The sequence below is a fragment of the Plasmodium gallinaceum genome, assembly GCF_900005855.1.
Source record: "Plasmodium gallinaceum strain 8A genome assembly, contig: PGAL8A_v1_78, whole genome shotgun sequence".
Taxonomy (NCBI): Eukaryota; Apicomplexa; class Aconoidasida; order Haemosporida; family Plasmodiidae; genus Plasmodium; species Plasmodium gallinaceum.
This window is the reverse complement of record NW_021628241.1, coordinates 21134-39327: the sequence shown is the minus strand read 5'-3', so window position 1 is coordinate 39327 and position 18194 is coordinate 21134. Positions and strand designations below refer to the sequence as shown.

Genomic DNA, 18194 nt, shown 5'->3' with positions numbered 1-18194 from the left:
TATTAAATCATTTTTATTTATAAAATTATAAACGTCATTTAAAATAAGCTACTTATTTCATGTTAGGTAATGTAATTACATAAAGCTCATCCATTACAAACGTATTTCTAAAATAAAGAAAAGTGAATTTGGACCATTCTAAATTCTTTATTAATTTATATTTTCAATGATCTATAAAATCCATTGATCATTCAATTAACATATTAAAGGAATTAAAAATTTTTAAAAAACTGAACCTTTAAATGTGTTATAGATATATTTTTTCTGTATTCATATATATATGAAAAAATAAATAAAACATTATATTTATTTTAAAAAATTCCTATTGTTATTTTATATGTTAAATTCATCTTCTGAATCTTCACATTTATTATTTCTTCCCAATAACAATTCCTTTTCTGAATTAACTATATATACTGAATCCGTTGCTTCTATGCCATCTCCATTTTTACTCCTTAAATGTTCATCAAATTTTCTATACCACATGTTGTATTCTTTTAACTCTTTTTTCTATATAACAAATTAAAAATTAATAAAAAAAAAATTTTTTTTTTTATCTGATATATTTCATTTAAATAAAAAATTTACCAAATGAAAATAATTCACATATAATTTCATTAATTTATCTTACAAGACTAGATGCTTGATACAACATACAAATTAAAGATAATATAACAGTAAATGCAACTAATATAACTGCAATATACATTGCCATTTCATAAGTTTGGCAATTCGACATTAAAGGATTAATAGAATTCCCAGCTGAGCTATTTGATTTCCCATCCATTTTCAATTTCTATAATTTTAAAGTGACAAAAAATTTATTAAGCAGTTATCTTTTATTTTTCTATAAATAAGGAATGTTAATCTATCTAAAAATATTTATTATAATTTAAAAGTTACAGGAAAAAATAATGAAAAAAATTTGCAAATATAATATTTTATTTATTGAAATAATACATATGTGATAATGATTAATTTTTGCAAATTTTATTATAATGCCTTTATTTTTTTCTACCTTCTATAATATAAATGTATTTGTTAAATTCAAATATGTTTTTAGTAAAAGAAAAAATTTGTTCAAATGAAAGTTTTAAATTTTCGTCAAAAAAATTCACATAAAAATATTTTATGTTTAATAGGGAAATAATTTTGTAAAATAACTATTTCTTTTTCATTTTATATTATTTATATTGTAATTAACATATTTTACTTTTCTTAATTTTAATTAGTATTCAATATTTAAAAAAAATTTATATTATTAAAATAAATTTAATATATTTATGGTATTATAGTTACTTTTATTTTTTCAGTTAGAATGTTGAAATAATTAGAAAAAAAAATAACATACCGCTTTTATATAAATATGAAAATAAAAATTCTAACCATTCTATGATAAATAATAATAATTATAGAAAATTTTTATTATTGGCATTATTTAATAGAAAAAAATAACAAAAAAAAAAAAAATATTTTTTGTACTTATAACTAGAAATCAAAAAGCAATTTTTTTTTTTATTAAATTTGCATGTACGAAAAAATATGTATACATAAAAATATATATATATATATATATATACATATACTATTAATATAAAACATTACAACAAGGAATATAACAAAAATATTCTTTCAAGAAAATTAAAAAAATTTTTTAAGCGCTTTTTTTAGTAAGAATATATGTATATATTTTTGTAAATTTTATAATTCCTAATATAAATAAAATTACTATTTTATATTTTTATATTAAAGATAATATCAAAAAAAAAATTTTAACTTTTTACAAGTTATTAATCTTTTAATATATGATTATATAAATTTTCTTTATATATAAAGGAAAAATTAAACACCAAGAAAAAACTTTATTAAAAATGAAAAAAAAAAAAATTATGTATTAATCCTCATATATAATAGAAGGAATATCTATTTTCTTTAAATCAATAATATCAGTTTTGTATGTAAACACAATATTAATTTTAACACACATTGTACGAAACCATAGCATACATTATATAATTATAATTGCAATTTAAGTATTTAAAGATGCAACAAAATTCTTAATGAATTCAATATTTTGATAAAGTACATTACATTTGAAAATTATAAAATAAAAACAATGATAACATGAAAATTAAAGTGATTATATAATTATAAAAAAATGACAATTCAGATTTTTTTAGTTAATATAAAACATTTTATTGATTTTTTCTAAGAGAATTATGTACAATATAATTTGTTTTTCATCTAAATGATCAGAAAAGTAAAATAGTAACTTTTTTAATTAAAAAAAGGTTTTTCTACCATATACATCAAATAATTTAATTGTATATACATATAGTTTTTTCACAGTATATATTTTTAATAATCAAATATTTATGTATATTTTTCTTTATTTTATGATTATAACGGAAAAAATGCTATAAATTCATTTTTTTGAGTATGTTATATATATATATATATATATATATATATATATATATATATATTTTAGTCCTTTAATTAGAAACATTTAGTTTTTTCTATTCTTTTTCTATTTTAATAATAAATTGGTAATGTTAATTTAATATATTTATATTTAACTTATTTCATTTTCATATGTATAAATTATAGTATTATAGGAATAAAATATCATTGGTATTAAAAAAATAAACCATAGAAAAATTGTTATACTTTATATAATCAGTAAAATAATTAAATTATTTTTGCAACTTTCAGTCTTTTTATTTTAAATATCATGAAGACTATAAAAAGTAATTATTTAATACAAATAATTGTAAAATTTTTTTTATATGAAAATTCTACTAATAATAAAAATATGCTTTTTACTATTATATATGACTCTTATTAAAAATTTAAATAAATATTTTTAAAAAATGAATCTATTTTTAATATAAAAATGGATGTTATAAGGATAATAAAGTTTATTACTTTACTATAATATTTATATATATAAGTTAGCTTTATATTTATTTTATATTAAAATTAACCTAAAAATTTATGAATTTATCCGTACAAGACTCATGTAAGAATCTTTAACGAACAAATTAATAAAGAACGTGTAGAGTAACCACAATTGCTTTTGTTATCATAAATAATTTTTTTATAATGATATGAATGTTTAAGTTCTTTGAAGTTTAATTATATAAAAATATATTTAATATTTAGTCCTTATATAGCAATTAATAAAAATAATCTTTATATTTTTATTATTTGCCTTAGTACTTTGTGTAACACATTATTCGTATGTTTTATGTTTGTAAATATGTAATATTATTAAACTTTTTAAATCTTATAAATGGTAATGTAAAATAAAGCAAAAAGTTATCTATTTATGCTAGGTAGTTAAGGAAGTTCCATACAAGTTTAGGTTAAAATGATGTATATATATGCATATTATTAAAAAAAAAGCTTTTTTTTTTTTTTTTTTTTTTGCGACATTAGATTTGTTCATATTTAATTATATTTTTTTTTTGTTAACATTTTTTTTTTAAATAACTTTTGATAATTAATGAGTAAAACTAATGAATTGCATTTTTTTCTACGAGATAGGAATAACATTGGCTATATTTAATTTAATATATGATAAAAGTTTCTTATGCATATTGTATTTTTAATGAAAAATTTTTATAAATCTAAATAAGTATCTAATAAGATAGTTAATATGTTAAAATAACAAAAATATTGAATTAATAAATTTCTATTTAAATTTTTATGAATTTTATAGAAAACAAACTATTTATTTAATGTTACAAATGTAATTATGTAAAGATTACATATTAGTTTCAAGAAGTATTTTCATATTAAAAAAATTAGTAGTGACCATATACTTGCTTTTAATTACTTTTTGTATTCACTACAATACTATATTCTTAGAAAAGTATTAACAAATTATATATCTGGTCTATAAATAATATTATTGATCTACTTTAAATAATATTTAAAAGAATTAGATGAGTAAAAATATTTTATTTGTACATGCCAAAATACACGAGAAATGTACACATTTATATGCATACACTAAAAAAAAAAAAATACATTGTATTTCTTTTATTTGTGTTATTAAAAAAATATTAAAAAGGAAGTATTTTTTTCTGAGTCCTATAACGATATTTTAAAAATAAAAAAAAAAAAAGTTACATTATAAAAATAAGTTATTATTTTATTTTGTCTTTGTGATAAATTAATGACATTTACATATAAATATAATATAAAGAAAAAAATAAAATTACAATTAATTCATTTTCCTTTTAAATTCAAAGAACATCATTTTGTATGCGAAGTTCAGGTTTAAGCAACTTAATGCACATTTTTATTAATTATACCAAACAATTTAGGGATTAATTATGAAATTTTTTTTATGAATCATGTTTTTTTGAATTTTCCTATAATTTTTAGTCTTTTTTTTACATTTTTATCTATTAATGCAACTCAAAATTATTCATAAATAAATATGTAGCTTCCTTTTTTATAAATAGAACAATATATCTTAATTTTTAGTATGTAAGGATTTACTCTTTTTATACAATTTTTATTTACATAAGTTAATTCTTAATGTTATATCTAATAAATCAGATTGATTTTGTTACACAACAATTTTATCTTTTTGAACAGATTATAAGTCTCTTTGCCTCATTAATAAATATTTATTTGTTTCAAAGATCCCTTTTCAAAATCAGTAACTCTATGATTTATTAATTGCGTGTTTATTAACTTTGATAGTACTGAAAAAACAAATTAATAAAGAGCATGTAGAGTTGACTCTACGGTTTTGATGTATTTATATATATTTTTAAATGCTTTGAACGAGTGATCCTTAATTATGTAATCTACTTCATTCAGCATTCTTTAATTTCAATAGAAATTTATTTACTTCAATAAAAATCCTTATTTTTATTAAAAATTTAAATCCTTATTGAACATTGATTATTAATTAATTGTAAATTACTTGTTTTTTTTTTAGAGTTACATTCAGCAATTAATACATATTGCTGTTGAATTAACAAACATAAACAAATGTTTATAATACAAAAAATTATACAATATATTAATTACATGAAAATTTTATTGTTATATGTATAAAATTTTCTTTTACAAAATTCATCAAAATCATATTTCATTTCTCCCCAAAAAAAAAACCTTTTTTTTTTCTTTCCAGTTGATTTTTTTTTATCAATTTTTTTTTCTGACGGTCTTTGTACTTTTTTTTTAAAAAAAGTACAAACAAAAAAAATTGATCATCATTTTTTTTTTTTGTGTGTGCTTGACAAACTTCATAATCTTCATTTAACTAGTCCTTTTATTTTCCAAAAAGGTTAATAAAACCTTTTATTAACCAAGTATTGAACATGCAGATTATTAAAAAGCATGTAAAGTTTTCTCTACCAATTTAATGAATCTAAATTTAATTTTTTAATTCTATAAACTAGTAAACTGTATTTATGTAGTCTACTTCATTGAGTATTCGTCGTTTTTTTAAGAGGCATTCACTTACTTTAATAAAAATTCTAATTTTTATTAAAAATGTAAATCCTATATAATTATAGATTTTAATTACATGTATTTTATTAATAATATTATTAGTAATGTTTGGTAATTGAAATTAATTGCCTTTAAATTAACAAACATAAATAAATAACAAAATATAAAATATGAAAATTTTATTATTATGCATAGAAAATTTTCTCTTAAGAACCCGAAAGATTCACTTAAAAGAAAATTCTTTATTCAATAAATTACTTTTTACATATTTAAACAAACTTTTTCCATCACTGAAACTTTTTTTTTATAATTGATTTATGAAAAAGAAACAAAAAAAATTATCAACTAATTTTTTTTTTTTTTTATCTAGCGCTTGCATGGCTATGTATTTTCCATATAGATAGTTATTTTCATTCTCAAAAATTTTAATAATTTTTTTTTATTAACTAGACTTTTATTATGTTTAAGAAGAGTTTGTTCATTTAAATAAAAATTACTATTTTTATTAAAAATTTATATCCTTATTAATTATTGATTTTAATTATATATATTTCACTTATGTTGTTATGAGCAATGCTTAACAATTCATACCCATTACTACCAAGTTAATAAGTAAAAATAATTAAAAAAATAAAAAATAAATTGTATAAGAATTACGAAACACGAAAGTTTTATTATACTAAGTATAAAATTTTCGTTAGAAATACCTGATGAAATTAACTCTTAAAAAAAATTAATTTAACTGACAACTGTTTTTTAAATACTAACAATTTAAATCTTAAAAAAAAAAAATATATATATTTTTTTTTATATTTACATCTTACCAAAAGGAGCAATCAAAATTAACTAATTTTTTTTTTTTTTATATATTGTATTCATGGATATGTATTTTCCAAGCAGCTGTTAATTTTTATTCACAAAAAATTTAATAATGACTTTTATTAACCATATGAATATATTATTATAATTCAAAAAAAAAGAATTATAATAGAATATATCTACATTTTACTTTTACTGCACTTTTAGACAGAATATTTTTTTTAAAATATGCTTATTTTTAGTGTAAATATTTTTTGTGCTCACTTTTTTTTTTTTGCGTACTTGTTTATGTGTGAAAATTTTTTTAGCACGCTTGTTAATAAAAGATATGATTATCCTTTTTGATAACAAAAATTAAAGGCCATATGAATAATACATATTTAATGGTGCAAACACTAAATAGAAAAAAATAAAAATAAAAAAAAATATAATTTTTTTTTTGAAAATATGAGAAATAATGAATTTTGAGAATTTTTTTTTTCTGTTTGATGTTTTAAAAAGAAAATTATTTGCTTAGTATAATAAAATTTTCGTGTTAATAATGTTTATATATATTAAATTTATCTTTTAACGATTACTTATTTTTGTTAAAAGCAGTGATTTTTAATTTCAAAACATTATTCGTAACATTACATGTAATATATATTCCATTAAAAATTAATAATTGAAGATTTACATTTTTAATATAAGTATAAAATTTTTATTAAAGTAAATAAAATACTCTTAAAAAGTAACAAATGCTTAATGAAGTAAATACCATAGACAAAATTTACAGATTCAAAGCATTAATATTACATTTAAATTTGTTAAGCTAATAGAGAGAGATTCCACATTCTCTTTGTTAATTTGTTTGTTCAATACTTTAGCAAAATAACGGAACACACATTTAATAAATTAATAATAGTGTATATTGATGGCATCATCATTTTAGAAAAAACGATAATTGAATATTTTTGGGCATTGTTTTATTAACTCCTTGTTCAATGTGCTTGCTAGTATTGAACAAGAAAATTAATGTAAAACATATAGAGAAAACTTTACTTATTTTACATTTATTATATAAAAATAATGATAGAATTATTAACTATTATTAATTAATATCATATATTGATTGCACCAATTAATTTCCATTGATGTTAATTTATACAATATCCCACGTATATCACATTTTACATTACATTTTTAAACTCTCATAGAAAAAAAAATACTCCATATTATGGTTCTCAAAAAGAAAGTTTCTTTTTTTTTCAAGATATTATTTTTTTTCTTAAAAAAAAAATTACATAAAAAAATAATCATCAAAAAAGAAAATTAATAATTTAAGTCAGCGGAATAATAAAAAAAAAAATATAGTAAAATATATCTATATTTTTTAATGTATTTACTTTCAAAGCGAGTATTTTTCTTAAAAATGTGTCTATATTTAATGCACGAAATTCTTTTTATGTTAGTATACATACTTTGTATACTTATCTTTTTTTTTAGTGTACAAATTTATGCTTACACATTTCCCCCTCTTTTTAGAATTCTCAAATAAAAATGTTTTTATTTATTTATTTAAATATTAATTAAATTATACCTATAATATTACTTGTATACCAAGAGTTGAGAGAATTATTTAAATAGCTTATTTATAAAAATTAAGCTATAAATGCAGAGAAAGTAAATCCTTTAGAACATCTATGTCATATTAAGGACAAATAATCGACCATAAAAGAACCAAACTTTCATCAGACAAAGTAAAGGCAATCAATGAAGTAGAATGACGTAAACCTAAGAAACAAATGAGATAATTTTTAGGAGATATTAATTGTTATAGAAGTTATATCAAGAAATTTTCTTAATGGACTTTTAATTTAGTTCCATTACTAATTAGGGAAAAAAAATTTATATGAAATGAAGAACATTCTTTTTTCTAGGAATAAATAAAAAAAAATGGTCAAAATAGCTTATTTTCTACACAAGAAAAGCTGTATACTGCTTATATTGATTGCTATGATAATATTATGAGGGTGGCTAATAAAAGGCTTTATTAACCTTTTTGGAAAATAAAGGGACTAGTTATATGAAGAATACGTAGTTCGTCATGCACGTACCAAAAAAAAAAAAAAAAATAATCAATTTTTTTTTATTTATATTATTATAAAAAAAAAAATATCAAGATTGTCAGGAAAGAAAAAAATTGATAAAAATAAAAAATTAATTGGAAAAAGATTTGTTACCAATAAGAATGAGATAAAAAAAAAGATTTTTTTTTTTTTTTAAGGAAGTATTTTTTTATTAATTTTGTAAGAGAAAATTTTTTACATATAACAATAAAATTTTCACGTAATTAATATTTATATAATTAATTTGTATTGTCACTAATTGTTTATGTTTGTTAATTCAACATCAATATATTTAAATTGCTGATCATAACTCATAACAAAGAAAAAAGTAATATATATTTAATTAATGATCAATATTCAATAAGGATTTTTATTAAAATAAATAAATGCCTATTGAAATCAAAGAATTCTGAATTAAGTAAATTACATAATTAAGGATTACTCGTTCAAAGAACTTACAAATATATATAAATACATCAGAATCGTAGAGGCAACTCTGCATGCTCTTTATTAATTTGTTTGTTCAGTACTCTAGCTAAGTCACCGAACACCCAGTTAATAAAACAAAGGGTAATTATAAATGCTCTTTACTAATATGTTTGTTCAATATACTAACAAAGTCACTGAGTAAACAATTAATAAATCACCTATATAGTAGCTAATAATTTAGTAATGAAACATTTAATTATTTTAAAAAATAAAAATATAAAGTTGCAATACTATCATTTATGATATTTAGTTATTTAATTTTTTCTATCCCATGTTATGGCAATTTTGTATATAGAATGTTGACAAGTTTTGTATTAAAATTATAGTTAATTTTAACTTTTGAATACATTATAAAAGTATAAATCACGTGATTTAATAATTGGTTAGTTATTAAAGCAAGAATATATGTAAGATTTAATCAAATATTACAATTAACATAATTGAAAAAAGGAAAAAAGGATAACTATTCGTCATTAAAATAGTCTTAGAGTTATTCTGATTTATGCAAGACAAATAACGATTCACATTTATCTATTTATAATTGCAAGACTAAGAAAATAAATAGATAAATATAGAAAAGACTTCTATATTATGAAAAAGGTAATGAAAAATAGTTCCGAAAAAAAAATAAAGCTTAATTGTCCCATTTTTATGGATTATAATTAATAAAATGATTTATTAGCTTTTTTTTATATCTCATTTCAATCTATAAAATAAAATAAAATAAACAATACACAAATAGAATACAATATATATATAAAAAAAGAGTTAATGATATAGCTAAAAGTGGTCATATTTCCATATATGCAATTTTGTTTTTTGCATGTTAAAAATAAAAATATTCAGATATCATATTTTTATTGGTATGTTTTACATTTATATATTGTGATATTTATTTTTTATCATGTTAAGTCCAAGTATCTAAACGCTAATAATTATAAGTAAAATAACAATTAAATATAGCTTATGAATTCATTATTTAAATGTATAATATAACATTAAGTATGTCACATTTGATCCATTTTATATGTATTTATAATATCTAATGAATATTTATGAAAATAATAATTTTTAATCAATATCTTTTCTCTTGTATTATTTTAGGTAAAAATACCTAAATACTATGAATATTAAAAAAAAAAAATTATCTTTAATATTATTTTAATTAATTAAATATATTTATATGAATTACATTTAAATTATAATAAATGTTAAAAATAAATTGATTGAAATACATAAGTTATATAACAATTACTATTAATATAACAATAAGAAATATTACATATTCTTTGTATATGTTAAATGTTCAAAATGTTATATAAATAGATATTATGTATTATAATAAGAATCATACTACATTGATGAAAAATTCCCAAATCTTATATAAATCTTAAATTTTTATATTTTTTTTAAATTTGTTTATTACATCTTTCTTTTCCTTAAGAAAGTAAAGCAAGTATTTATTTATATTTTTTTTTTATCTTATTTTGTTTATTTTTAATATTTAATATAATAAAAATTGAATTTAATGTAATAATTTTATTATTTTTTTTCAAAATTTAATTATTGGAAATTATATTTAGTAACTATGATTAGGTTGTTAATTGTTTAATTATTTAATTGTTCTCATAATTAAAAAACTTGCAACTATTATATTTTATATTCATAACTAATATATTTATATATACACTAATTATTTATTATAATTACTACTTTTATTTTTTTCTAAGTTTTAATGTTAAAAAGTTATTTGTATATAATGAAGTTGCATGCAAATAAATTCATTTAAAATACATTTTCATTGTTAAAATTCACTTGATACATCAAATTCCTATTATATTATTGCTGAAGAAAAATTATGAATTAAAAAGTCGTTATTTATTTAACAAAATGTTTTTCTGCTTTATGTAAATGCAAAATTTTACGTAACATTCTATGTCACTATTTAAAACGATATTTGTATAACTTACATTGATTTTCGTTTTTTTCTTTATTTTCATTCTTATATTATCTTCTATTTGACTTTGGTTGTATTACTAATAATAAAATTACAAAATTTTACTATGAATTAATTTTTTTGTATTTAATTAACGTTTCTTAATTCTTTTATATTTTTTTTATAATAAAAATTTAAACAATCATACATCGAGTATAATATATGTATTTATTTATTCACTAAATTTTAATACATATATAATATTTTATTTGCATGTCTTTAAAATTATTATAGTATCTATAATATTAATTAACATTACCTTTATGTTAATAATTCAAAGTTTTTTTTCTTTCTTTTATGGTTTAAATCATTCTTTTTATTTTTATTTATAACTATTTTATAAAATATAATATTTTAAAAATAATTTAATTTCTTATTTACTTTTTTAAAAAATATATTAAAAATATGAATAATAAATTATTTTACTATTCGAAAAATATTAGATATAATTTTATGTAATATTTTTTTTCCTCTTTGATATATACAAACAAGAATTTTTTTAATTTTGTATATAATATAAATTTTATAACTAAAATATTTAAAAAAAAGATTCTTTAATCCTATTATATTATGAAATTATAAAGTTAAAAATTGTAGAAGTATGTTAAAAATTTTCAACTATTAAATATTTTTTGATTCAATTTTAAAATATACAATTAACAAAAGAAATTAATGATTTATATCTAGTATTTAACTAATAGTGTTTTAGTGGTTAATTGTTTTTATTTATTAAATATCTACATATTTAATATAGATATTTTAAATTAACAATTTAATTCAAATATATCATAATTATATTGTTTCTTTTTATTGTTTCTTTTTTTTACTACCAATAATTATTTAACTATTTCTTTTATAATATTTTGCAGAAATTACTAGTCATAAGAGAAAATATTTTTTGAATTTTATATTCATTGAAAAACATACGAAAACAAATAAATATTATCAATAATTACTTTAAATTTTAATACTTTTGTAAATAATTATCACATATATTGATATACGAAAGATTATTATAATTATATAAAAAGGCACACAAAATATTACTGATTAAATTATTTAACTGAAGTTTCATATTATCAAGCTAATTTAAAATAAATGTAATGTTATATCAGAAAATGGTAAAAATAAACACATTAAATTGTTCACTGATGATTCTTTATCTATCTCTTTTTATTTGGATATTCAACTATTTTTCTAGTATTAGGTAATAATCAATTCAGAAAGCGCATTTAAATTATTCATTCTTATAAATTTATATTAAGTCATAAAAAATTACTTTAAAATTTTTTATTTAAAATTTCTATCATAATATATTTTATATAGTTTTGAGGTTAGGAAAAACAATTTAAAAATAATGCCCACCATTAAAAATGTAAGAACACTAATGGAACAACAGCCAAGTCCAGGAATGGTAAAAACTAGAGTTTCTAGGGATGTTCAAAATAAACTAGGTAGATGGCTAGAATTTATTGAAGGAGATTTATTTGATCAAATAAAAAAAATGCACGAAAATTTTACAGTCGAAGGTATAAAAGATTTCATTCATTGGATGCATAATAAAAGTATGCACATTACAACAACATTAAATACATCTCCTGATCTTAAAGATAAGGCGTTTTTAAGAGAAGCTTTGGAATCATGGGATAAATTCACATTATCTATTTTAGATTCTTCAGTAGAAGCATATGTTAATAACCACATGTTAGGTAATAATGGTAGTATAGGGGCTTTTCCAAATACATCTGTTGCATTATCAAATAATTCATCAACTACAGGCGCTTCACTACCTACAACTCTTTCACCTACCAATTCTTCTTCATTTCCCGGAACTACTTTCTCTCATGATCTAGAAGCCACTTCTTCTGCAACTTCTGTAAGTTCAACAGAACACCATGGTTCTAATAACATAACAAATTCAACGGTATCCAGTGAACAAAATGTTATCACTTTACCTGATATTTCACTTGAAACCGTAACTACACCGACAAGTAATGTGCTTCCATCGTTACCTGCAGAATCTAGTGGTATGTCTAGTGCTGTGTGCTCGACATTTTTATGTGGTCCAACAATTGCCGCTTTTTCAGTTCCTCTTGTTCTTCTTGGAAGTGTACTATGTTTTGTTCTCCTTTACAAGGTAGAATAAAATTAAAGCTATAAAATATGTATAATATGTTTCTTTTTTTATATCTATTTATTTAAATTAAGATTATATTCATATGAAAAATTTTACTTTTGCAATATAGCATACTCCTCTTGGATCATTACTTGGAAGAGATAATAAAAAGAAAGAAAAAGGAAAAAAACGATTACGTGAAATGCCAAAGCATAATATAGAAAATTCTTCAGAAACCTTAGAAGAAACAAAAGCAAAGAGGAGCAGATTAGATAGATTTCTTCGAGCTTTTGGTTATGATAAAAACTTTCCTTATATAGATGAAGAAACAGGTAAGGAAAACATATAATGATTATATTTTAATGAAGCATGTGTCTTTATATAAAAATTATTAAGTGTTAATTTTATATTTATATATGGAAGTATTTAATTTCAAATAATATTTAATTTTCTTTTAATGTGTTTAAAAATTTTCTGTAAACTTTAATACATAATTGATTTTTAATATTTTTACCATTATTTTTTTTTTATTATATATTTCTATTGATATGTTTTAGTATTAAAAAAATATTTTGTGTTTAGACTATTTATTTTTAATTTTTGTTTTATATAAAAATATAAATATTAAAATAAAATTTGTGTGTTTTTTTTCATCACAAAAAATGCATTTTGTTTTTCTACATATAATGGCATATTTTTTTATGGATTATATTTGTTATATAATATCTTTGACAATGTTTTTAATTTTACAATTAACATTTTTAGAACAAATCTGTATAATGAATTTTGGTATTTAACTAAAAAAATATATGCATGTTTTTTCCTTAATGTCAAAGTCAACCTTAAATTTTGGCTTAATTTTTTATTTTTGATATCAACTGTAATTATATTTCATAAGTAATTAAATTACAAAGGATACTATTAACCTATTATAAAATAATAGTAAATTATAAATAAAATGAAAAGATAGATACTCATTCTTGTCATTTTAGAAAATGTTTTAAATTGTGATTAACAAAAGAAATTATTAGCCTTTTTTAGAATCAAAATAACTATTTATATGGAAAATACATAGTCATGTAAGTGCTGAATAAAAAAAAAAAAATAGTTAATTTTTTTTGTTTCTTTTCGTAAATTAATTACATATAAAAAAATATACCTATTTTTTTTTGAAAAAAAAAGGATTTAAATAAGAGGAAAAATAGCTGTTGAAAAATACAAGTAATTTATTAAAGAGTTTTTTATTGTATACATTTTTATTTTGAATTTTTAATAAAAAATTTTATATATATAGTGATAAAATTTTCATATTTTCAATACTTGTATAATTTAATATGCACTTCATTAATTATATTTGTTAACTTGGAAGCAACGGATTTGAGCTGCTAAATATAATTAATAACATTATAAGTAAAAATATATTCAATTAAGAATCCATGTTCAATGAAGATTTAAGTTTTTAATAAAAAGAAGGATTTTTATTAAAGTAAATAAATGCCTCCTGAAATTAAAGAATTTTCAACGAAGTAGAATAGGTAAATACAGTTTACATGTTTATAGTATTTAAATTATACATAAATTCATTAAATTAGTAGACGTAGCTCTACATTCTCTTAATTAATTTGTTTGCTCAATACTCCAAGAAAGTTATTGAATAGATAATTAATATATGAAATGACTAGTTTAAAAAATATATTTTTTATTTTTTTAGGTTTATTTGTAATTTTGTTTTATATATTTTATTTTTTCATTAGAAAAGAAAATTGTTTATTGTTTTAAAAAACCGTTTTATATATAATCAAATGTTTTCATAAATTAAACACTTAGATTTTAATAAAAATATGTAAAATTATTATTAATCTTATATAAATATCTTATAAATTAATAGTTAAGCTAAGAACAAATAAAATGCTTAATTAAATTATATTATTTAGTTAATGTAAATTCATGTAAAATAATCTAATTATTTCATATTATATATTATATATATAACGAAAATGACATATTGCTTATAAAAGTGTGTTTTATGATTAAAAAAATTAGTAAAAATCACTCTATACTCTCATTATTAATTTATTTGTTCAATTACACGAAAAAGATACTAAACAGGCAACCATTAAATGAGTATTTGAAAAAAAACTACGATTTTGTGAGATACTTTTTTCACTGTTTCTAAAAAGGATTTTAATAAAATTTTTAAATTCCATTTATTACTATATATTATAATAAATAAATATAATATAACATTAATTCATAGACATACTTTGTTAACTTCTTCCAGCTGAAAATCACAATGATATTCTATAATTATATTTTTTTATGCAAAATACGTCACTCTTTATAGGTCAATAATAGTTATTTACAAATTGTTATTCTTAATACTACTAAATTATTTTTTATATTTATAATGTTAATCGCAGTCAAAATATATTTGTTTTCTTTGTATTTTCCAAATTACTATAATTAATTTTATCTTTGCTATTTTTTTATGAAATACTATATATTTCATTACATGTACTAGAATCACAAAGAATAATATATTAAGAATACTAATATTATATTAGTTGCTTTTCTTTTAGTGATTTTATAACATATCCTAAATTTATTTCATTATTTTTAAAAACATTTTAAATATTCCTTTATATTATTTTTTTTTTTTGAATTTTTATATTTTTTTCATTCATTTATTTTAAACAGTCCATTCATATTTTTTATAATTATTACTACGTAAAATATCTTTATGCTAATATATAATAAAAAACTTTCATAATTAATATTTTATATACCTTAATGAATTATACAATTTTTCTTTATAATTATCCATTCCTCAATAAAAGTATAATAATCTTTCATAGGCACTAGCATAAGTAATATTATATAATTGATTTATTAATTGTCTCTTCAATAGCCTTGTTAGAATATTGAACAAACAAATTAATAAAGAGAATGTATAATTGCCTATACTAATTTAATAAATTTATGTATAATTTTAATATAGTAAACAAGTAAACTGTTCTATATATATAATCTACTTCATTGAACATTTATTGTTTTTTGAGAAGTATTTAAGCACTTTAATAAAAATCATTATTTTTATTAAAAATTTAAATCCTTATTAATCATTTAATTACACATATTTTATTTATAATTTTATGTTTAATGTTTAGAAACTCACATCCGTTGCTTTCAAGTGAAAAAACATAAATAATAAATACAGAATAAATTATATAATTACCACTAAGCATGAAAATTTTATCTTTATATAAAATTATCTTGCATAAATTTAAAGCAAAATATACTACAAAAAATTTTTTAGTTAGCAACTCTTATCTTTTTAATTTTTTGACCATTTAAACCATTTTCAAAAAAAAAAATATATTTTTCTATATATTTTAAATTTATCAAGGAGAAAACAAAAAAATTAACAATTAATTTTTTTTTCTTTTTTATCTAGTGCTTATATGACAATTTATTTCTGTACAGTTATTAATTTTTATTCTCAAAAAGGTTAATAATACCTTTAATTAAATAATAATTAATCAATGATGAATATTATTAATCTTATTGAATGAAATAATTAGTAAAATAAATGTAAATTATGGAAATAAATACAAACGCATAATATTTCAAGGGATATCTTAATAACTAGATAAAAATATTACCTTATAGCTATGCATATATATATATATATATATATATATTATTAATATTTTCTTTATTCTTAGCTGAATGTCTAATAAAAATATAGATTAACGTCTTTATATTTTAGTTCAACATACATAGACAGGATATAAAGCGAATGCCTAACAAAAATCACATGTAAGCTTAAATACTATATATTGAAGAAATCTCAAATTAATCAAAAGCATTTTATGTGTATATGTACGTCCTTTTTTTTTTTTTATTGCTTATGCATGCTAACTTTTTTTATTAATTAACTTTAATGGAAGTACATTTTTAATGGTGACAATAGTAGACAATGAAATATATCCAGAAAAAAAAACTAAGAGAGATACCCTAGATGCTAAATAAAGAAACCTGAAAACACAAATAAAGTTATTAAGGGGAAAATATCTCTATTAAAAGTATTTTGATTACATTTATGGAAAATATTTATGTGTTTTGTAAGTTCTATATATAAAGATTTATATATTTTTATGTAATTAATTGTTTGATTAACTTTATAACTCCTCAATAAAAAAGTTATTAACACATTAAAGTTGATAAACATATACTACACATTGTTTATTAATTTGTCTATCCAATATATTGTAAGAGTATTTGGAAAGGCAATTAATAAATTACTTTTAAATTATGTTTGTTAATTATATTTTATTTATTTTTTTATTGAAAAGAGAATTTTATTGAAGAATCATTAATTTTTATTAATAAATATTATTTTTTACTTACTCAAAGATTTTTATAAGGTGTAATTAAGCTTCACCGAAAATAAGGTTAAATTTTTATTAAATTAGATAAATACCTCTTATAAAATAAGTATTACGTTAAGAGTAATAAAAATATTAAGTTAATATATTTTCATTAAAATTATTATAAATGTTATATGAATTAAACTGTTGATTTCGTTTATGTGATGTAATTATATAAAGTTTACGTATAAAAGAAAAGTTATTTTTATAGTAATTAAGAACAGTATAGATTACATGATCTTTATTAAATTTTTCCTTCAATGTCCTACAAAAATCGTTTTGCATAAAATTAAAAAAATCAGTTAGTATCAGCATTGATATAATAAAAACATTTCAAAATATAATCTCAATGGGTTAACAAAGTATAAAATGAATGAGAAAAGTAGCATCTCAATTTATATACACTTGCTGATATAATACATCTTAGGAAATTTCGTCAATTTAATATTTAAAACCATAATTCAGGTTGAAAGTTAAAACAACATATGTTATATGTAAATACAATGAGAAGTGTATGGAGAAATATTTTAGATTATCCATTGCATTTGATTTAAAAATAAATATAAAAAGATTATGATGAATGAAAATATTCATAACCTTTAAAAATATATTATTTACTTTTTATTAAATTGTTTAAGAGACTTGAATATAACAGGAATATCATCAAAACTCATGCTTGTAAATTAAAATAGCTAAAATTATATATAAAGATTTACAAGACACATTTGAAAGATTAGATGATCCTATTAAATCCAATG

The 18194-nt window shown here is 18.4% G+C and overlaps 2 protein-coding genes across 2 annotated transcripts, besides 5 other annotated features; one reads left to right on the top strand and one right to left on the bottom strand.

The window, feature by feature from the left end:
- Window positions 1-333: 333 nt before the first annotated feature.
- PGAL8A_00266100 (hypothetical protein) lies at window positions 334-787 on the bottom strand (the record flags this gene model as incomplete). Its single annotated transcript, XM_028671636.1, has 2 exons — window positions 334-510; window positions 632-787. 2 exons carry the CDS (start codon window positions 785-787, stop codon window positions 334-336), a joined length of 333 nt encoding a protein of 110 aa, XP_028528269.1.
- Window positions 788-4684: 3897 nt separating this feature from the next.
- Window positions 4685-5170: a repeat region.
- Window positions 5171-6694: 1524 nt separating this feature from the next.
- Window positions 6695-7196: a repeat region.
- A 1109-nt stretch (window positions 7197-8305) lies between these two features.
- Window positions 8306-8791: a repeat region.
- A 3456-nt stretch (window positions 8792-12247) lies between these two features.
- PGAL8A_00266000 (PIR-like protein) lies at window positions 12248-13355 on the top strand (the record flags this gene model as incomplete). Its single annotated transcript, XM_028671635.1, has 2 exons — window positions 12248-13027; window positions 13137-13355. The coding sequence occupies 2 exons, from the start codon at window positions 12248-12250 to the stop codon at window positions 13353-13355; spliced, it is 999 nt and encodes a 332-aa protein (XP_028528268.1).
- A 915-nt stretch (window positions 13356-14270) lies between these two features.
- Window positions 14271-14680: a repeat region.
- Window positions 14681-15885: 1205 nt separating this feature from the next.
- Window positions 15886-16293: a repeat region.
- Between the last annotated feature and the right edge of the window lie 1901 nt (window positions 16294-18194).